At 44.9% G+C, this 23,519-nt stretch overlaps 1 protein-coding gene across 1 annotated transcript; it reads left to right on the plus strand.

Moving 5' to 3' along the window:
* The first annotated feature begins 10,909 nt into the window (after positions 1-10,909).
* Positions 10,910-22,734, plus strand: nr2e3 (nuclear receptor subfamily 2, group E, member 3). Its single transcript, XM_070864099.1, has 8 exons — positions 10,910-10,967; positions 12,358-12,508; positions 14,241-14,344; positions 14,554-14,796; positions 16,402-16,583; positions 17,331-17,571; positions 18,458-18,563; positions 22,480-22,734. Exons 1-8 carry the CDS (start codon positions 10,910-10,912, stop codon positions 22,610-22,612), a joined length of 1,218 nt encoding a protein of 405 aa, XP_070720200.1. The 3' UTR covers positions 22,613-22,734.
* The last annotated feature ends 785 nt before the right edge of the window (positions 22,735-23,519 follow it).

Raw genomic sequence — 23,519 nt, forward strand, 5'->3', positions numbered from 1 at the left:
AACCAATAAGTGAATTAAGGGTTACGGGGAGCGGGCGGGTAAGTGAAGCTGAGTCCACGGCCAGATCAGCCATGATCTTGTTGAGTGGCGGAGCAGGCTCGAGGGGCTAGATGGCCTACTCCTGTTCCTAATTCTTATGTTCTTATGTGATACTAAATACTTATCACTGGGGGGCCCGTGCGATTGCACGGTCCGAACGCTGAGCCTTGGAGACAGGGTTCCCACTCCTGATCACGATCCACTGCTGTAACGTGTGTCTGTGCGTGCACCAGGCAAGGACAGAATCGAGTTCGGCTGTGACAAGCAAGCTGGGATTTTCTGCTTCTGCTCACGCCAGTTGCGTTTCCCGTCTTGTGGAAATTAGGACTGGTGGGCTGCCGAGGACTCAATGGGGGAAATTTTAATCTAACCTTCCGGTCTAATCGGATGAGATCAGGTGCAACGATGGTTTTATACCCTGCCCGATTTTACCCGATCCAGTGAGCATGGTTAGAATTACACCCCAATGTCCAGGCTCAGGCACAAAAAAGGTCTCCCAGTGCCCATGGAAACGCATACATCTCTCAAAGGTGAACCTTTGATGATTTTCTTGCCCCCGGTCTGGCTTTTCTCACATGTTTTCTCATTGTTCAGAGTGTGAGGGCCTGTGGTGCAGGAGCACACGGTGAGAGATTTTACAGATAAAGTGATAAGCTGACATATTAAATCCAAAATAGTGCAATGGTGTCACTGCGTGGGTTTAAGAGGCTGTTATATCACAAGGCGCACCTGGACCAGCAGCAGCTGGATCATTTACACTGTCAGCAATTCACAAATCAGCAGCCAGATTTAAACCAAGTCCTCAGCAGCTTTTCTTTTCTAGATCCCTGCCGTACATCAAACGGCCGACCTAGCAATCAGAACTCTGGGATCTCAATGAACGGCCACTACAGACGTAGGAACCCACAACTTTCTGGCTTAGAGGCGAGTGTACTACCCACTGTGCCACAGCTGACACAGGCAAGGTTACTTTAAGTTCAGGTAGACTCAGTGCCGAACGTTGGGGGACTACCAATGGCTTTGAACAAACCTGCTAATTAGACAGACTTACAGGCCAGAGGAAAATGACCTTTTAGGGAAGCTTTAATCATCACAGTGATCAGAACAAGCTGCTCTACACAATGGCTAAGGGTGGGCTTTCTGACTGGGGCGGGCTACAGGGAACCATTTAATCCTCTGTTCAGGCAGTTAGTGTTCCTCCATTAGTAATCATTTTATACAAACTCACGCAGCAATTTGAACTGATAACATTAAATATGACTGGGTAGACAACTTTCACATCTGGGCAAAGGAAACCAAGGTGATTATGGACATCCATTTTTTAAAGTTTTGCAGGTAAGACCGTCACGGGCAAACTCGCTCATAATTGGCCACCTCAATGCTGATTCTGATAATGTCTCTCTCTTTGCATTTGTTTTGACTCCTACATAAGTGTAAGGGAGGGACTGAGACCACACCACTCATGAGCTCGGAGCCTGGTCTAGAATTACTACTTTTGTCCAAAAGTCCAAAATTAGACAAGGGGATGAGAAAAAGCCTCAAGTTCTGGTGCTGGACACTGATGAAAATTATTTGAAAACTTTAATAACTAACTGCGGTGCATGATAAGACACAGAAGTAAGTGGGTGAAAAGCAAACCTACTCCGGACAGGAATTCTCTATGCAGTATTTAGAAGTATTGGATATGTAGGCGACAGCTTCTCGTGATTATAAACTCAGTAAGAGACACGGCCATATGGCCATTTTAGTACTTCGAGTCTAGTTTTCATTATAGAGTCTGTGCCCCATTGTAACTATTATCCCACCCATCCTATTGGTATTGAATACTGATCTTTAGATGCTAATCAGTGGACAGACCTCCAACCATCTGATCTAAGTGGGATTTAGAGTCAATGGGCTAAACGTTTAAAACAGGGATCAGGGGACCTCTAGGCGACATTTGGCACAGTATGTTTACAGTGCACATAATCTGATGAACTCCCCACAGATCTCTGCATTGTGTGTGGCTGACAACGTGATCATCAGGGTTCAATGCAGGAGGGAAACTGTAAGGACGAAAGACAGAACCACAATGAGAGCAACTCGCAGGAACATGCGCCGATCCGATCACTGACCATTATGCTCCCAACTTTCTTCTGTTTTGTCCCATCAACTCCTGCTCGAAGGAGAAGAGAGGAGTACAGAATGCGGGCGCTATCGGGGTAGAATCATACCCATTAATCAGAGAAGGCTAAGGAGATTTGATAGAAGTGTTTAAAATCATGAAGGGTTTAGATAGAGTAAATAAAGGGAAACAGTTTCCAATGGTTGAAGGGGTGATAACCAGAGGACACAGATTTAAAGTGATTGGCAAAAGAACCATATGGAAAAACCTTTCATGTAACGAGTGATTAGGATTTGGAATGCAGTGCCTGATAGGGTGGTGGATACAGATTCAATAATAACCTTCAAAAAGGAACTGGATAAATACTTGAAAGAGAAATCATTGCAGGGATATGGGGAAAGAGTGGGACTAACTGGATTGGTCTTTGAAATAGCCGATGCAGACCCAATGGGCCGAATGGCCTCCTGTGTGGCACTATTCTATGATTGCCTCCTTCATCATCCTTCTCGTGTAAGCCGCAAACAATTTAAGGTCATTTTGGCAACTTCAATCAGGCAATAATTGAGCAGAGTGACGTAGATTGAAAACCCATTATCAATATTTTTAAGAGTGACAATCAAATAGGCTACTTTTTATTAAAAAACGAATGAGATTTTGCCGCTTCTAACGTGTAACACTTGGTAAGTGGTCTGGCTTATCAGGCCGTGGCCAGGGTCTGAATGGCCTCCTGGGATCAATGCTCAAGGGTATTTATGACAATATAATGAATAATTAACAGCCCTGGCCTCAGTTGCAGTACAATGACCCTGATTTTTGACTCCCAGAGGCCATGACTGAATATATGGCCAGACATTCCTCTGTGAGCTACATTTATCCTATGGGATAAATCTAACAAATGTAGGGATTTCTAGCCAATAGGGAGCAATCCTTTTGGATCATCTGTAATTGATGAATCATACATATAGGCCAACCAGTCTTCTGTTTGGAAACATGTCCTGTACCTTGCTGTGTCTTAGGATCAAGCACAAAGCTCATACAATGCACAATATTCAGTTGCACATAAAAGACTTACATTTCTATAGCGCCTTTTACGACCTCAAGGACATCCCAAAGTACTTTACAGCCAGTGAAGTACTTTTGAAGTGTAGTCACTGTTGTAATATAGGAAACCAGTCAGCCAATTTGCACACAGCAAGCTCCCAAAAACAGCAATGTGATAATGACCAAATAATCTGTTTTAGTGATGCTGGTTGAGGGATAAGGGTTGACCAGTACACTGGGGATAATGCCCCTGTTCTTCAAAATAGTGCCATGGGATCTTTTATGCACACCCGAGGGGGCAGACGGGGCCTCGGTTTAATGTCTCATCCGAAAGGCGGCACCTCCAACAGTGCGACGCTCCCTCAGTACTGCACTGGAGTGACAGCATGTTACATAACTCGATACATACATCGCAAAATGAATTAAGACGTGCAAGAATGTATGCAACAGCTCATGTGCAATACATGCAACACCAGATATAACGTGCTCAGATATTGTAGATGTAGAACTTCCTCTCTCTGAAATATCTTCCTTCTTATTTCAGTGTCTGCTTGGCTTAGTGGTGGCAGACAGGAAGCAGAGAGTCGAGATAAACGGGTCCTTTTCAGAATGGCAGGCAGTGACTAGTGGGGTGCCGCAGGCTCAGTGCTATTTACAATATACATTAATGATTTAGATAAAGGAATTGAGTGTAATGTCTCCAAGTTTGCAGATGACACTAAGTTGGGTGGCAGTGTGAGCTGTGAGGAGGGTACTAAGAAGCTGCTGGGTGACTTGGATAGGTTAGGTGAGTGGGCAAATGCATGGCAGATGAAGTATAATGTGGATAAATGAGAGGTTATCCACTTTGGTGGTAAAAACAGAGAGACAGACTATTATCTGAATGGTGACAGATTAGGAAAAGGAGAGGTGCAACGAGACCTGGGTGGCATGGTACATCAGTCGTTGAAAGTTGGCATGCAGGTACAGCAGGCGGTGAAGGCGGCAAATGGCATGTTGGCCTTCATAGCTAGGGGATTTGAGTATAGGAGCAGGGAGGTCTTACTGCAGTTGTACAGGGCCTTGGTGAAGCCTCACCTGGAATATTGCGCTCAGTTTTGGTCTCCTAATCTGAAGAAGAACGTTCTTGCTATTGAGGGAGTGCAGCGAAAGTTCACCAGCCTGATTCCCAGGATGGCAGGACTGACATATGAGCAGAGACTGGATCAACTGGGCCTGTATTCACTGGAGTTGAGAAGAATGAGAGGGGATCTCATAGAAACATATAAAGTACTGACGGGACTGGACAGGTTAGATGCAGGAAGAATGTTCCCAATGTTGGGGAAGTCCAGAACTAGGGGACACACTCTAAGGATAAGGGGTAAGCCATTTAGGACCAAGATGAGGAAAAACTTCTTCACTCAGAGAGTTGTTAACCTGTGGAATTCTCTACCACAGAGAGTTGTTGAGGCCAGTTCGTTGGATATATTCAAGAGGGAGTTAGATATGGCCCTTACGGCTATGGGGATCAAGGGGTATGGAGAGAAAACAGGAAAGGGGCACTGAGAGAATGATCAGTCATGATCTTATTGAATGGTGGTGCAGGCTTGAAGGGCCGAATGGCCTACTCCTGCACCTATTTTCTATGTTTCTCTCTCACCTAAATAGGAAGGTCATCGGCTCAGACCCCACTCCAGGATTTGAGCACATAATCTAGGCTGACACTTCTGTGCCGCACTGAGGGTGCGCTGCATTGTCGGAGGTGCTGGCTTTCAGATGAGACGTTAAACAATCCTAATGCACTATTCCAACAGGAGTGTGTGGGGGGGGTGGGGGGGGGGGGTCCTCCCAGTTTGCTGGTCAGTATTTATTCCTTAACTAACACTACCATAATTAGGACGACAAAGCCAGGTTGTATATCTCATTGCAGTTTGTGGTACGTAAACTTGTCGTATGTAAATTGTAGATTTACAAATTGTAGATTGTAGTCAGTACCCCAAGGACAGCCTGTGCACCTCAGCAGGAGTCAGTACCCCAAGGACAGCCTGTGCACCCCAGCAGGAGTCAGTACCCCAAGGACAGCCTGTGTTCCCCAGCAGGAGTCAGTACCCCAAGGACAGCCTGTGCACCCCAGCAGGAGTCAGTACCCCAAGGACAGCCTGTGCACCTCAGCAGGAGTCAGTACCCCAAGGACAGCCTGTGTTCCCCAGCAGGAGTCAGTACCCCAAGGACAGCCTGTGCACCCCAGCAGGAGTCAGTACCCCAAGGACAGCCTGTGCACCCCAGCAGGAGTCAGTACATCAAGGACAGCCTGTGCACCCCAGCAGGAGTCAGTACCCCAAGGACAGCCTGTGCACCTCAGCAGGAGTCAGTACCCCAAGTACAGCCTGTGTTTCCCAGAAGGAGTCAGTACCCCAAGGACAGCCTGTGCACCCTAGCAGGAGTCAGTACCCCAAGGACAGCCTGTGCACCTCAGCAGGAGTCAGTAGCCCAAGGACAGCCTGTGCACCCTAGCAGGAGTCAGTACCCCAAGGACAGCCTGTGCACCTCAGCAGGAGTCAGTAGCCCAAGGACAGCCTGTGCACCCCAGCAGGAGTCAGTACCCCAAAGACAGCCTGTGCACCCCAGCAGGAGTCAGTACCCCAAAGACAGCCTGCGTTCCCCAGCTGCATTCAGTGCCTTCAGGTGAGATGGGGAAAAAATTGGAACAAAAAATCTATTTGAACTGGCCTGTCTGCTGGTACCTCACATAAACACACTCTTCACAAAGCTATTGGTGAGCACTTAAACAAAAATGGACAAAGCCGAAATTTTGCTAAGTAGCTATTCATTGGTGTCTGGCTTTCTGTGACACAGCAGCCTGATCTGAACTTAAGTCTGTAATAAGCTAAATCCACTCTGAAAGAAAGGCAGAAAAAAAAGTCAATGACTTCAACAAACTAATTACTCTGGCAGGGAACAGTGTCTGTTGCTACCATATGGTGTGAAGCTCGGCCTCTAGCGAGCGGATTGTCTGAGGGGATCCTCAACTAATCCTTGTACTAATTGTTTTTATTACACTAACAAACCTTTCTTTCCTCCCTGTTCTTTCCCCTCGTCTTCTGAAAATGCTAGCTTGTGGCATGGTTCAATGGGTGCCCAGAAACACCCCCTGTGCCTTACCCAAGTGACCAATATTCACATGTAAGCCTGGACATTGAGGGTCAGCAGACTGTAGAGCCCGTCAAAACCCAACTGTAGTGTGTTTCCTTCATGGATTCTTTGCTTTAGAATTCATAGCTGCACGTTTGCTGTAAAGAACTCGCTAGTTTATTAGCAAAGGTTTAACAATCCAACTGAACACTACAAGTTCATCCACCAGGCTCACAACTGCACACCTCATCGTGAAGAATCTGAACTCAATTAACTGGGGTTTTAGTGAATCTTGTGACCATCATGTGACTGGCTAAGCCACTCAATGCAACAGCGCCACAAACCTGTGAGCATGCTCACAGGTGTGCACATTACTACAACAACAACTTTTATTTATGTAGCGCCTTTAACCTATCGCAACGTTCCAAGGCACTTCACAGGAGTATTATGCAATAAAAATTTGACACCGAGCCGCATTAGCAGAAATAAGCACAGCACAAGGAGCAATTTGAAGGAGGAAAGAGAGGTAGAGAGGTTTAGGCAGGGAGTTCCAGAGCTTGAGGCCGAGGCAACAGAAGTATGGCCCCCAATGGTTGAATGATTGCAATCAGGGATGCTCAGGAGGGCAGAATTACCAACTCAATCTCACCAACTCAGTCCTGTTCACATCCAATATCTACACACATGCAGCAGAGATCACAGAATGGTGGTCAGCAGTACAAATCTTGGCTGATTATTCCCCTCTCTAACCCATAGGGCACTGAGGTCCATTGGAGTAGCAATTCAACTAACTCAGCACGACCATTAATCAAACCTACCTCAGAAGAGATCCTCATATTTTCTTTGTTTTTCCATTCTACTGAGATTTGCCTTCTGGGATTGTGCCTCTCTATACTCGGCACCTTTCCAATGTGGGTGAATCATTGAGTGACTTCACTGGGAATCCCACTGATCAGCCTCCTTTCGAGCCCTGGGTGTCAATCAGGACGGATCTAAGCAGGGAAAATTCAGTATCAGTTGGGTAATAATAGTGATACAACACTGAAAGAGGCCATTCAGCCCATCGTGCTTGTGCTGGCTCTTTGAAAGTGCGATCCAATTAGTCCCACAGCCCTGAAAATTTGTATTTCAAGTAGTTATCCAATACCCCTTTGAAAGTTACTATTGAATCTGCTTCCACCACGCTTTCAGGCAGCGCATTCCACATCACAACTTGCTGTGTAAAAAATGTTTCCTCATGTCGCCTCTGGTTCTTTTGCCAATCACCTTAAATTTTTGCCCTCTGGTTATCAACCATTAGAAGTTTACAGCAAAGGAGGAGACAATTCGACCCAGCGTGTGTGTGCCGGAAGCCTACTGCCAGTGGAAAAAGTTTCACCGTATTTACTCTATCAAAACCTTGAACACCTCTAATCAAATCTCCTCTCAACCTTCTCTGCTCGAAGGATAATAACCCCAGCTTCTCCAGGCTCTCAACATAACAGAAGTCTCTCATTCCTGGTACCATTCCTCTGCATGACATCCTTCCTAAAGTGCGGTGCCCAGAATGGAACACAATTCTCCAGCTGAGGCCTAATCAGTGTTTTATAAAGGTTTGACATAACCTCCTTGCTTTTGTATTCTATGCCTCTATAAATAAAGCCAAGGATTCCATATGCTTTTTAACAGCCTTCGAAACTTGACCTGCCACTTTCAAAGATTTGTGTACATACATCCCCAGGTATCTCTGTCCCCTTTAAAATCGGACCATTTAGTTTTTATAGTAATGTTGTGTACTTCTTTTTATCTTGAGAGGGGGACTGTTACTGTTGCATGGTGTGTATGTCACTGGGAGAAACAGAGATTCTAGAAAGAGATATAAAGAGACAGAGTTAGAGAAGGAAAAGAGATGCAATAAAAGATGGGCAGAGAGGTGTGGGAGTGTGAACACAACTGGAGAAACAGTTGGGAAGGAAAAAAGAGAGGGAGGTCTGGGAGAGAGGGAAGGAGGGGGAAAGGGATGGGAGAAAGATTGATAAGGAGAGCGATACTGAGGGAGAGAAAGATCAGAAGGAAGACGGTGATAGAAGTGAGAGAAACTGGAGTAAGGCATTAGGAGAGGGAATCTTGGGAAATAGTTTGGAGGAAGAGGGAAACACTGGAAAGACCAGGTGAGGAGATACTGGAGGGGACGGGGGGGGGGGGGGGGGTGGAGAGTGAGACTACAGAAAAACAATGACTGAGGCTCAGAACAAGGTGGGTTAGAGAGCTTAGGAAGAGATAAGTTTGGGAAAGAAGTAGAAAGATGTGGAGTGAGACTGAATTCTGGGGAAAGTGAAAGATGGAGTGATGTCATTGGAGAGAAAAGCAGACAGAAAGTGGTCAGCAAGATCGTTGAGAAAGCTGGATCAAGGGAAGAGGTATGGAGATTGAGACAGACAGACAGACAGGTCATTGGGAAAACTGTGGGGCGGGGTGGGGGGGGGGCAGGGGAGAGGGAGAGGGAGAGGGGAGCGTCTCGAACTGATAGGGCAAATGAATGGAAGGAAGGGAGAAATAGGCAGAAAAAGACAAGAGTATAGCAAAATTAGAACAGAAAAGATGAAGGAGAGACTCCAGGTAGCCAAAGTGGGATAAGCAGGGAACGAGTGAGAGACTGAAAGAACGATATAATAGAGAAACATATACTTTGGAGAAGCTGTGGACAAGAATGAGACAAAAATAGAGGAAAAGAGACAGCAAGATAAATACGTAGTCAGAGCAACAAAGGGAAAGATAAGAGACAGACACATACACAGGCCCAGAAACAGAGTGAAAGAGGTACACAGAGGGGGCAATGATTTACTTTTTGTCCAAAACAGGAACAAAGTTGGCCCGATGGATTAAGTGGGAGGTCCAATCCTCATTAAAGCCCAGTCCATGAGCGGAAAATCGGCTGGACGCAGTGAGCGAGCCGCACTGAAGGTTAGCAGGAGCATTCCTGGTCTCACAAAGATCCCCCCAGACACGTCCAGGCTGTTTTTGGAGCAGCCTCCAACCATTGATCCTTGAAAATTGGAAATGGATCCTGGGACCTTGATTTTCAGATGCGAGCGACCTCCCCCCTGATCTGGGTGTCTATTTACAGGCCCACCTGAAAACCACATCGTGCAGGCCTTGGGTGTCTAAGGCAAGGCTGCTGATTTTGCGTCATTTTCAATACTGGACACCTTGTAAACGGGGCAACCGGCACTTCAAAATCGCCCTCAGGAGTCAGAATAGACACATAAGGGAATAAGGGGTTATGGAAAGTGGGTAGGGAAGTGGACCCGAGTCCATGACCGGATCAGCCATGATCGTATTGAATGGCGGAGCAGGCTCGAGGGGCCTTATGACCTACTCCTGCTCCTATTTCTTATAGACAGAGCAAGACAGTGCCAGGGATTCAGGAAGAGGTGGAGACAGAGAGAGTGGTAAAAACCCAGAGGGAGGCACATGTGCGGAGAACAGTACAGAGGGAGAAAAACAGAGGTAGGCAGAATGAAAGCGGCAGGTGTGTGACACAGACACAAGAAAATTATTTTCTCTAAACCTTCTTCAAAATATATTAAACTTTAATGTACAAGCACCTAACTGAGATTATTAATCCAAGGTGCAGTCTTAAACCCTAATGGATCCTGGCACACTGTGGCAGTTCTTGATCCTTACCATCCAGCTGTCAAAAGATCATACACCTAGTGGAGTTCTATTCAGGGGAGCTTATAATTAGCAGAGAATTATGCCATTTACTCTCTGCCCGTTTCATAATTCATGGGTTGCCCTTGCAGCCTGAGAATGAAATGAATTTAGTGTAAGCGAAACACGGCGATTAAAAATTCAATTATTTGCGTAATTGAAATGCCTGCTCGCCTTCAATAGGAAGGACGGAGCTAATAGGCACCTGGGCACCCAGGCAAATAGTGGCACCATTATACCCATGAGCAATCAAATGGATCAAATTTACATCAGGAAATTGAGCATAAACTCACACAGGGAAATTCTCTCTGAACGCTAGCAAACAGGATAATTCATGCCTTTAGAAATGACACATATAATCTAGCCGTCATTCTATAGAAAGGGATGCATTGAGATGTAATAAGCAGTTTTACGTGAGTTTTTATACAGTGTTAGAGAGAAGGAAAGCCGGGTGGGGCTGGAGCTGAGTTTAAAGTTACCGTTCTAAGACAGAAGCATTTAAATTCTTCATGTGCTGACTGATTGATCCACCTTTGCAATGGACAGTAAAGATTAAGAGACTGACAAATAGGCATCTACTTACACAGCGTTAGAGGCTAATCTGCTGTGTGGGCTTTGGGAGCACTGGAGCACCAGCAAGGCTCATTCACACACTGACTCCTCAGATACACAACGAGAGCTCGAGACTTCCAGCAATAAATCAGAGGGGAGAGACACAGAGATCCAGCAACTGCACAAGCAACATTTCCCCTCTTAAACTTGGGATACTGCCTTCTTCCAAAGAGCTTGCTTTTGGCCTTTATTCCAAAGGTTGGACATTACCTCCATCCAGGATTTTTGCATCAACTGACCCGTTGCTCCCAGGCTGACCGAGAAGGAATTTTGAATTCAGAGCCCAGCTCCTCCTCTTTGAGCGGGAGGATGAGCAGCTCCCCCACGGAGTCATCAGTCAGCCCAGGGCTGGAGGACAGCCAGGCAGGTATGAGAGAGAGAGCGTATGAATGAGTGAGAGATAGAGTGACTGAGACAGTGAGAACAAGAAGAGCAGGTATGAGAGTTGGCTGGCGAGGCTCAGACAGACAGCCAGGGAGTTGAGTCAGTCAGCGAGGCAGAGAACAACAGGTAGATATGAGAGTAAGAGGTCCAGTGGGATGAAAAGGGGAGCCAGCCAGCAAGGAGAGAGAATTGGCTAGTGGGTACCTGAGAGAGGATGAGAAAATCATAAAGAGAAGAGCGGGACAGACAGAAATCAATAAGAAAACATGAATTGTGGGAGGAAGAGACAGACAGGAAGGTATGCGAAAGTGTGAGGAAGGAAGAGAGAGAGAGAGAGAGAGAGAGAGAGAAGCAGAGTCACAGTCCACATTGGGTTGTGAAGTGAGTGCGTTCCAGTATCTGAATACAATTATGTCAAAGGCCAGGGCTCAATTAGTGTTAAACGGGAAACAAACACTTCAGCAAAGGTGCAACAAATAGGAGAATGAAGCAAGATTTCAGATGGTGCTCCTGAAGAGAATGTTCATTTAAACATTAGATTAAGTAAGATAAGAGTAAATGAGCAGTGGACTGCCAGTCTGAAAATGTGCTTCAATGAATGAACGAAACCATCTCGGAAAAAATAAAAAGATGGCTATTGCTGCATCACTGTATTTAATAGTATCCAGTCTTTATTGAGAAACAACAATATTAATGTATTAAATATACTTGATCAAAAAGCATGATTACTGAAATCCCAGCTTGAACATGAGAATAATTATAAACATACAATTATAGAATCAGAGTACTAATTTAGTGCTTACCCTGGCTCCCAGTACTACATGAGTTGTGTATTGATGGGATAAATATGAATGTTGACTGCTGTCAGTAACATGCCGTGTTTTGAGATTAGCTCGGGGTGATGTAGCGAGGGGTTCTTTGCTTACAGTGGTGCGAGGTTCCAGGACGCCCTTGAGCTTTTTTCTGGGAGTTCATATTTAATTCGTAATTTGCTAGATCAGTGGGAATCATCTTTGAGAGTCAAAGAGAAGCAGATCTTCATCAATGTGCCATAGTTCTTTGGAAGATTGCCTTGGGTCATGTATATAACAGTAACAAAATGATCTCTTTCTTTTTGGATATTGTGTCATTCATATTTAATTTTAACTTCAGTGTCTTCAGATGAGGCAAGCCAAATCCTCAATGAAGAGTCAAGCCCAACTCTTCAGTGAGGAGTCAAGCCTGCCCTTTGGTAAGATGATGCGCCCAGCCACACAGTAAGGTCAAACCCAAATCTTCGTTGTGGAATCTAATCGAGCTTCTCAGCTCTTAGTATGGTCAGGGTCAGTGCTGAGATGATTTCTCTTTGTTTTTCCTTTTGTGCTTGCTACCAGTGACGAGCCCGAGTCCGGGGAAGTCCCTCAGCCCCGTGCTCATGTGCAAGGTGTGTGGGGATACCAGCAGTGGCAAGCACTATGGCATTTACGCCTGTAACGGCTGCAGCGGCTTCTTCAAGCGGAGTGTAAGAAGAAAACTCATCTACAGGTGAGTCGTCGTCCATATTGTACACATGGTAGTATAGTTAACTGTGTTATATCCTCAAGCTCGCAATCTAAGTTGTCAAGAAACTCGATACACTGATCGATGTTTCACTTGGTGACTTATCTGAACACAATATATAAATAAAAGGCTGCATATGGCTACTGCCTGCACTGTGTGTTTGAAGTTAGGCAACACTGAGGGATATTACATCTGAAAGAAAGACTTGTGTTTATATAGCACCTTTCACGACCACCAGATGTCCCAAAGCGCTTTACAGCCAATGAAGTACTTTTTGAAGTGTAGTCACTGTTGCAGTGTAGGAAATGTGGCAGATAATTTGCAGACAGCAAGCTCCCACAAACAGCAATGTGATAATGACCAGATCATCTGTTTTTTTTTAATGATGTTGACTGAAGGATAAATATTGGCCAAGACTGCTCTTCTTCAAAATAGTGCCATGGAATCTTTTACTTCCACCCAAGAGGGCAGATGGGGCCTTGGTTTAACGTCTCATCCAAAAGACAGCACCTCCGACAATGCAGCACTCCCTCAGTACTGCACTGAAGTGACAGCCTAGATTTTTATGCTCAAGTCTCTGGAGTTAAACTTTGAATCCATAACCTCCTGACTTATTGGCAAGAGTGCTACCAACTGAGCCAGGGCTGACTCCCAAATCTGGAGCAGGAGATTGGATTGGGTCAGTAGATATGCAACTGTACAAAATTATTCAGAAACCTAAATTATTGTTTCATCCCTTCTAGTCCTCCCCAAATGCATTACCTCACACTTCTCCAGATTGCCCACCTAACAAGTCCATCGATAGCTTCCTGCAGTCTATAGTTTTCTTCCTCACTATCAACCACATGGCCAATTTTTGTACCATCTGCAAACTTCTTAATCATGGCCCCTACATTGAAGTCTAAATCATTGATGTAGACCACAAAAGGCAAGGGACCGCGTACTGAGCCCTGCAGAGCCCACTGGAAACAGCCTTCCACTCACAAAAACATCTGTCGACCATTACCCTTTGCTTCCTGCCACTGAGCCAATTTTGGATCCAACTTGCCACTTCCTCTTGGATCCCGTGGGCTTTTACTTTTCTCACCAACTTGCCATGTGGGACCTTATCGAAAGCCTTGCTAAAATCCATGTCGACTACATCAAACGCACTACTGTCTTCAACCCTCAAAAAATTCAATCAAGTTAGTCAGACACAATCGTCCCTCAACAAATCTATGCTGACTGTCCTTGATTAATCCGTGCCTTTCTAAATAATGATAATACTGTCCCTTAGAATTTTTTCCAACAATTTGCACACCACCAAGGTTAGGCTGACTATCATATAAACCTATTAAATTCAGACAATTATCTAGCACATTCTCACTGTAGTTATATTTTACCAACTTTGTGTTGAAAAACATGGGAATAAATACAGCTTTCTTCCTCACTATCAACTACACGGCCAATTTTTGCATCATCTGCAAACCTCTTAAATCATGCCCCCTAAACTGAAATCTAAATTACTGGTGTATACCACAAAAAGCAAGGGACCCAATACTGAGCCCGACAGAACCCCACTGGAAACAGCCTTCGTCATAAAAACATTTGTCACCAACATAAAGTCCTTGGAAAGTTTAACGCTCGAGTCCCAACAATACAGCTCTGTTCAATGCCAAGTATCTCAGAGGTGGTGAGGCTGTGGTTGCATTTATTTATTGGCTCTTGTTGCTCTCAGATGCCAGGCAGGTACAGGGATGTGTCCTGTGGATAAAGCCCATCGGAATCAGTGCCAGGCATGTAGACTGAAGAAGTGTTTGCAGGCTGGTATGAATAAAGACGGTGAGTGTGTGTGTGTTAATGTCTGTGCGAGTGTGAGAGAGAATGTATGAAATTATGGCTTAATGTTTTTAGCTCTTAGCAGCTATTATCCTCTAATCTCCCTGTGCGTTATTCTTTGTGCTTCTTCCTCCCTCTCTCAAAGTCTGCCTCTCTGCTTTTCATCCTCCTCGCACTCTCTGCTCACTCTCCTTTCTCACGTGTTCCTCCAGCCGTTCAGAATGAACGTCAGCCCCGCAGCACTGCCCAGGTCCGGCTGGACAGTGCCGAGCTTGACCCAGACAAGGAGCACATTGCCACCACCAGAGAGCCCACTTCGTCATCTGTCAGCACCCAGAGGCAAGTCTCCTCTAACATCAGCAGTAGCCAGAGGACCATCAGCCCACCAAACAACCACCGGTTCATGGCCAGCCTGATGACCGCTGAGACCTGCGCCAAGCTGGAGCCTGAGGATGGTCAGTGACTGGCTTCTAATCCCCTCACTACATGCTTGTTTACTGTGTAACCACTATGGATTAAAGCATTAATCCAGCTCTATAAAAATTAGAGCTGGTGTTAATTTATTAAGAACCATTTAAGGTGCACATTTATTTTTTCCTCCAATTTTCTCCCTTCCACTCCTGATCTCTTCTCGTATCCAAAATTGGCACTCTTCCTGTGTGAGCCTAAACAATGAGTGACGCAACTATTCACCAATGAAGGCATCACAGCTGAGCCAAATCCTGTATACACACACACACACACACACACACACACTTTTTGCCAGATAGTGATCAGGATCTGGAACCTTGCCTGATTTTACCACTCCCTAGTCCAGGGATCAGTGTGTCACAACAACATCCATAGAAACATAGAAAATAGGTGCAGGAGTAGGCCATTCGGCCCTTCGAGCCAGCACCACCATTCGATAAGATCATGGCTGATCATTCCCTCAGTACCCCTGTCCTGCATTCTCTCCATACCCTTTGATCCCCTTAGCTGTAAGGGCCATATCTAACTCCCTCTTGAATATATCCAATGATCTGGCATCAACAACTCTGCGGCAGGGAATTCCACAGGCTAACAACTCTCTGAGTGAAGAAGTTTCTCCTCATCTCAGTCCTAAATGGCCTACCCCTTATCCATAGACTGTGTCCCCGGGTTCTGGACTTCCCCAATATCGGGAACAATCTACCCGCATCTAACCTATCCCAGTCCCGTCAGATTCTTGTATGTTTCTATGAGATCCCCTCTCATCCTTCTAAACTCCAATGTATAAAGGCCCAGTTGATCCAGTCTCTCCTCATGTCAGTCCAGCCATCCCGGGAATCAGTCTGGTAAACCTTCGCTGCACTCCCAGTTTAGTTTCATATGCAAACTTGGAGATATTACACTCAATTCCTTCATCCAAATCATTGATGTATATTGTAAAGAGCTGGGGTCCCAGCACTGAGCCCTGCGGCACTCCACTAGTTACTGTCTGCCATTCTGAAAAGGACCCGTTTATCCCGACTCTCTGCCAACCAGTTCTCTATCCACGTCAGTACATTACCCCCAATACCATGTGCTTTAATTTTGCACACCAATCTCTTGTGTGGGACCTTGTCAAAAGCCTTTTGAAAGTCCAAATATACCACATCCACTGATTCTCCCTTGTTCACTCTACTAGTTACATCCTCAAAAAATTCCAGAAGATTGGTCAAGCATGATTTCCCTTTCATAAATCCATGCTGACTTGGACCCATCCTGTCACTGCTTTCCAAATGCGCTGCTATTTCATCTTTAATAATTGATTCCAACATTTCCTACACTACTGATGTCAGGCTAACCGGTTGAGATTAAGTGACTCAGTACAGGCTGGGGATTGAACCTGTAAAGATTCAGGGCCATATTCTCCGTGATGAGCCTGGATTTACTGAATGGGGGTGGCCAACGGAATCCCGTCGAGGTAACAGTTACCACAAATTTATTTCCACTAGTGCTGGTTGGCAAGGAAGGCATCAGAAAACCAGTGGTATTTATTGTCAACGAGAGAGGGGAAGAGTTAGTTCATGTTTCCCTGTTGCACATTGTGCTTACAGTGGACGAGAACATCGATGTGACAAGTAACGAGCCTGAGAGGACATCCACCGAGTACCAGATGTCCATCTACCCGCCCAGCAGCCCCGAGAGCGTGTACGAGACTTCAGCCAGGTTGCTCTTCATGGCCGTTAAGTGGGCCAAGAATCTTCCGGTCTTCTCCAACCTGCCATTCAGGGACCAGGTACGTCTGCAGAATGCTGGTGGGCTTGGGGTGGGGGCATAGGATTAAAATGCAACACTGGAGGGCGAGGGGAGAACACTCAATTTCAACATTACACAGAGGGAAACATTCAACTCAAGACATTGCAGTCTTGGCTGGATTGGAACCCAGGGCTCAGAGTTGAAAGGTCAGTGTGCACTCTCGGTTTTGTGGCTAACCCTAGTTCTTCCTCTCAGAGGCTATTTCTATGCCGAAGTGCAGCAGTTCAGTCTGGTCTGATTCATAGGGCATTTCTGTGCAAACCAGATGAATCAATGAGACATCAAAAGAGGCAAAGCCAACAGTGCAGACACCACCAAGGTTAAAGAGTGGGCGAGGGGAAGAAAAGGTAAATTAACATAGTGGTGATTAGGTGATGCCGAACTTGGGTTCTAAGAGGATGTAGGAGGAATAGAAGACTGAGGAAGTTATAACCTCTACAACGTCAAGTTCTCGGGCAGTGGCAATGAGTCTTGATTTCAGTACAGGGTGAAAGAGGATTGTGGGGAATGGTACGAGTGGAACTAAATATGGTTGACACTTAATGACCTCAAGGCAACTAGAGATGGGCAATAAATGTGGAATTGCCAGTGTCACCCGCATCCTGAGAAAAGTGGAGCTGAAGAGAAACAAGGCAGTTAGATTCAGAGGAGCACTGATGACAGAAGTATTAATAGAACAGTCTGTTGATCATTCCTCTCCATCAACAAAAGGCTTTTTCTGTTGCAGGTGATCTTGTTGGAGGAAGCCTGGAATGAACTCTTCCTGCTCTGTGCCATCCAGTGGTCTATGCCCTTGGAGAGTTGCCCTTTGTTGTCATTACCCGAACTCTCTCATAGCCCTCAAGGCAAGAGCAGCTCCACCATGGCAGATGTCCGCATCCTGCAGGAGATCATGAGCCGGTTCAAGGCCCTCGCAGTGGACCCCACAGAGTTTGCTTGTCTGAAGGCTGTGGTACTCTTTAAACCAGGTGAGCAGAAACCACTCATCCCTTCCACCATGGGCAATATGTCCAATTAGTTCATCGAACCTGCAGCCAGTGTAATGTGACAGGCACAGAATCTATTGGGTTGAGTAGATCACCAGAACAAACTGATCCCCAATGTTGGAGGGACAGAGAGAGGTGAATTATGCAGTAAAGGAAGCCGATACTGGAACAGGTCAACTTGGTAAAGACTTAAGCAAAGTCAGCTCAAGTGATATTGTTTAAGGGACTAAAAAGTATGAGGTTTGCAAGAGACAAATTTGGGGGTTCATGGCATTCTGGATTAACACTTGTGAGGTAAGCATCAATTACTCACTAGTTCCTTTATATGGAAGTTACACAGAAAGAAGTCCCGATTCTTTTATGATGCACTTTTGGTAATGGCCATGTGCACAGATGTATCCAGCAAGGCCTGTGCCACAGTTCAGCAGAAGACTGGGACTCTTTAGTGGGGATGGCCATTCTCTGGGCCATTTGTCTTCTTTCCATTCTTTTTCCTTACCCAGTTTCTCCCTTCCTCTCCTGAAGGTGCTGACTTATCTGAGGTTACAGTTCCATGGCCAATGACCTATTTCCAGTACTTCGCCCAAGTAATTCTTCATGAGTTGTCCCAGTGAGCACGCAGGTTTTTCCTCGTCCTCGCTCAAGAATGCCGAGATCAAATGTACAGCCCCAAATTCCATCCAAGGCTGACATCAGCTATCACAGCACGGACTAGGGATCTGGGACCCTCCCTATATGTGTGTCTCTGCATGATTACCATGCCGGGGGGAGGGGAGGGAGAGATGGAGGAGTGCATTTTTAATGGAATTTTAGGAAGATTTTCCTGCATCAGGGAATCGGCACTCACCAATACTGTGTTCTCCCTCAGAAACAAGAGGCTTGAAGGACCCTGAGCAGGTGGAAAATCTACAGGATCAGTCACAAGTGATGCTGGGTCAGCACAGCAGGACACACTACCCAATCCAGCCAGTTAGGTAAGGAGAGGCAGATCTCAGAGCAAGTCCACTGCTGATAACAAGCAGGTCACCTGCTTATATCAGACTATGCTAATTTCAGATACAAAACATGGAATGGATTATTACACTGTTCATCTATTAGATACAAAACACAAAAACGAGAGAAATAGGCCATCCATTAGTATTCACCCTACTGTTAGACAGCACAACTTCGTCCTTCTTCAATCATGAGTAATGAGGGTTGCAAAAAAAAAATCTGAGACTAATTTTAGAAGTTTCTTCCCAATTTCCTACAGTAATCAAGCAAGCTCCAGTAGGCATTAGTTACCCATGATTATGAACACTGGACTGTACACAACAGGTAAAGCTCTCTTCCATCTATCTGGTTGGTAACAAAAGTCAATGACTCCCACTGCACTCTATCTCTCAAACCTTTCAATAGCTTTGCCCACCAAAAATATATATCAGTCACCCTCTTAACACAGAACGGATCAATACACCGTATCAAGTATCAGGCTCAAAACATGAATTAATACCCTCAAAGTGACAACTTACAATTTCACATAATTGACAGATAGTAAAAGCTTTTACCGATATATAAAACGGAAAAGAGTGACTAAAGTAAATATTGGCCCCTTAGAAGATGAGAAGGGGGGTTTAATAATGGGAAATGTGGAAATGGCTGAGACTTTAAACAATTATTTTGCTTCGGTCTTCACAGTGGAAGACACAAAAACCATGCCACAAATTGCTGGTCACAGGAATGTAGGGAGGGAGGACCTTGAGACAATCACTATCACTAGTGGGGTAGTGCTGGACAGGCTAATGGGACTCAAGGTAGACAAGTCCCCTGGTCCGGATGAAATGCATCCCAGGGTATTAAAAGAGATGGCGGAAGTTATAGCAGATGCATTCGTTATAATCTACCAAAATTCTCTGGACTCTGGGGAGGTACCAGCGGATTGGAAAGCAGCTAATGTAACGCCTCTGTTTAAAAAAAGGGGGCAGACAAAAGGCAGGTAACTATAGGCTGGTTAGTTTAACATCTGTAGTGGGGAAAATGCTTGAAACTATTAAGAAATAACGGGACATCTAGATAGGAATAGTGCAATCAAGCAGACGCAGCATGGATTCATGAAGGGGAAATCATGTTTAACTAATTTACTGGAATTCTTTGAGGATATAACGAGCATGGTGGATAGAGGTGTACCAATGGATGTGGTGTATTCAGATTTCCAAAAGGCGTTAAATAAGGTGCCACACAAAAGGTTACTGCAGAAGATAAAGGTATGCGGAGTCAGAGGAAATGTATTAGCATGGATAGAGAAGTGACTGGCTAACAGAAAGCAGAAAGTCGGGATAAATGGGTCCTTTTCGGGTTGGAAATCGGTGGTTAGTGGTGTGCCACAGGGATCGGTGCTGGGACTGCAACTGTTTACAATATACATAGATGACCTGGAAGAGGGGACAGAGTGTAGTGTAACAAAATTTGCAGATGACACAAAGATTAGTGGGAAAGCGGGTTGTGTAGAGGACACAGAGAGGCTGCAAAGAGATTTAGATAGGTTAAACGAATGGGCTAAGGTTTGGCAGATGGAATACAATATCGGAAAATGTGAGGTCATCCACCTTGGAAAAAAAACAGTAAAAGGGAATATTATTTGAATGGGGAGAAATTGCAACATGCTGCGGTGCAGAGGGACCTGGGGGTCCTTGTGCATGAATCCCAAAAAGTTAGTTTGCAGGTGCAGCAGGTAATCAGGAAGGCGAATGGAATGTTGGCCTTCATTGCGAGAGGGATGGAGTACAAAAGCAGGGAGGTCCTGCTGCAACTGTACCGGGTATTGGTGAGGCCGCACCTGGAGTACTGCGTGCAGTTTTGGTCACATTACTTAAGGAAGGATATACTAGTTTTGGAGGGGGTGCAGAGACGATTCACTAGGCTGATTCCGGAGATGAGGGGGTTACCTTATGATGATAGATTGAGTAGACTGGTTCTTTACTCGTTGGAGTTTAGAAGGATGAGGGGTGATCTTATAGAATCATTTAAAACAATGAATGGGATAGACAAGATAGAGGCAGAGAGGTTGTTTCCACTGGTCGGGGAGACTAGAACTAGGGGGCACAGCCTCAAAATACAGGGGAGCCAATTTAAAACCGAGTTGAGAAGGAATTTCTTCTCCCAGAGGGTTGTGAATCTGTGGAATTCTCTGCCCAAGGAAGCAGTTGAGGCTAGCTCATTGAATGTATTCAAATCACAGATAGATAGATTTTTAACCAATAAGGGAATTAAGGGTTATGGGGAGCAGGCGGGTAAGTGGAGCTGAGTCCACGGCCAGATCAGCCATGATCTTGTTGAATGGCGGAGCAGGCTCAAGGGGCTAGATGGCCTACTCCTGTTCCTAATTCTTATGTTCTTATGTTCAACAACTTATTCTATTTCATCCCTCCACCCGCCCCCCCCCCCCCCCACCACACCCCAACCCTAAAAAAACCTTCAACTTGAATATTACTTTTAAAACTAATATGCTCTTATTCTAACCTTTTAAAGCCTTTCACTGAACTGGAGCATTGTGGGCAATTTTGGTAACCACACTTTAGGAAGGATGTCAAGATCTTGGAGAGGGTGCAGAGATTTAATAGAATTATACCAGGGATGAAAGACTTCAGTTATATGGAGAGTCTGGAGAATCTTGGATTTTTCTTCTTAGAGCAGAGAAGGCGAAGGGAAGATTTAATAGAGGTGTTCAAATGTTACGGGGTTTTGAGAGAGTAAATAAGGAGAAACTGATTCGACTAGTGGGAGGGTTTGTAACCAGGGGACACAGATTTAAGATAATTGGAAAAAGACCATAGGGGTGAATTGTTGTGATCTGGGATGCACTGCCTGAAAAGCAGATTCAATCAGTAGCTTTCAAAGGGAAATTGGATATATACATGACAGAGTTGCAGGGCTATGGGAAAAGAGCGGGGGAGTGGGACTAATTGGACAGCTCTTTCAAATCGCCCCGTTCTGTGCTGCAAGATTTTATGATTCTAAGATCAGTAGGGATGAATAAACTCGACTCATTCTAGCTCATCCATGTACAATTTCACCTCCACTACCCCACCCAAGTCCAAAAGTCCCAGTCCATGTGTTAGTATTTTGTGTTAAGAACGACCCAACATCAGTCCTAAATTAGCCCATTGCCAGTTTGAACCGGTTATCTTCTTGACCTACTGTCATTGTTTAGTTTGAAGGAGTATTCTCTACTTAAGAGTTTTCTATACTGCTTACTGTCCTATATACCTGTATAAAGTACCCTCCCAGCCACGTCCCATTGAGCAGAATAGCTCATGTTTCTCCAATCTTTCCTCATAATTCTATGATCTGATACTTGGGATAAACCTTCTCTGAATGGCCTCCAGAGCTTAAATGTAAACCTTTTGTCTCCGTTGCCAACTGGACTCAGTACTCGAGGTGTAGTCTGACCGAAGCATTGTATAGTTTAACCATAAACCCCTCTGACTTCTACTCCACTATTTTGAGTATCAGGTTCCTTCAGATGAAATGTTAAACTGGGGGTCTATCTACCTGCTCAGGTGGACCATTAAAGATGCAATGGCACTTTTGGAAGAGAAACAGGGAGCTCCTACCTCAACTAATACCACCAAAGAGAGACTAACTGGTTAGTCACCTCATTATTGATTATAGCACCTTGCTGTGCGCTAAATGCCTACCACATTCACCCATCCAACAACAGCAACTGCACAATGTTATTCATTATATGTCAAGTCCTTTGGATGTTTCAAAGATATAAGGCACTATTTATGTTCTATCTTTCGATTTGCTTAGTTGATTGACGATTCTATTGCTGATTTATAGTTTCAGTAAGTTTTATGCTGGAGGGGGGGGTCAGTTGTCTGAATTTCTTCTTGTCCATCTTTTTACCAGGTTTGGGAAGTTGCTGCTTCTCCTGCCCTCACTCCGCTTTGTCCCTTCAGAACGAATTGAGCTGCTGTTCTTCCACAGAACCATCGGCAACACTCCCATGGAAAAGCTTCTCTGTGACATGTTTAAGAGCTGAACCTCCCGAGCAGCATGCCCTACTGCATTCTCCCCAGCACTTTGCTTTGTCTGTTTCGTTGTCTGAATTCCTAGCGTGCCCTTGCTGTCTCCCCAAAAATGCTGTGCCCTCTGACCCTGCAACCTCCACTAAGACACCACACCGTGTCTTTCCCTGTCTCCCCAACATGGCACCCTGCCATGTTATTGTCTCTTATTTATTGTCTCCTCACACATCACATTGACTGTTATGCCATTTTATCCCAACATTTTACATCGTCAGTTCTCCCAAACAATGCTTCAAATCCTGATAAATTTTAAACGTATGAAGACTGAATATATTTCTATACAAGAATAAAACTAGAATATGGTTACCCAAGTTGCTTGTTGTTCACTTATGCTTCTTCAATATCGAAATGCTACTATAGAGAGTGAGAAGACTTAACTATTGCCTGCTTACATATTGATTAACCAACAATGCAAAAGCAATAGCGGTATACACCAATTTCAAGAGGTGCAAACTATGTAGTTATGAGGAAGGTTCCTGGGAGGATTGAGCGACAGGTGACACTAGAAAAAACAGCGCAAGAAAACAAAAATTGCTGAAGGAATGTGGAAAGGACGCATATCCTTACAAGGAAAATAGCAAGACCACTGCAAGTCAGTAAAGCTAAGAGCTATTTTAAAAGGCACACTGAATGGCAGTGGATTGAGGATAAGAGTCATGAGAAGCTCAGTGACAATAACTAATACAAGTATTGCAAAGGGCAAGTGTTAATTTGCAGAAAAAGGCTTCAGAAAACTTCTTTGCTACGTGCAGACTTTTTCGGAGATTATTTCGACAAGGGGATAAGTGGAAAAACTAGGAATAGGATTTTTTTTTTTTTTTTTAAACTGACATGTCTAACATCCAGGACACTGCCAATGTT

This window comes from Pristiophorus japonicus, chromosome 21 (assembly GCF_044704955.1).
Source record: "Pristiophorus japonicus isolate sPriJap1 chromosome 21, sPriJap1.hap1, whole genome shotgun sequence".
In the NCBI taxonomy this organism is placed as follows: domain Eukaryota; kingdom Metazoa; phylum Chordata; class Chondrichthyes; family Pristiophoridae; genus Pristiophorus; species Pristiophorus japonicus.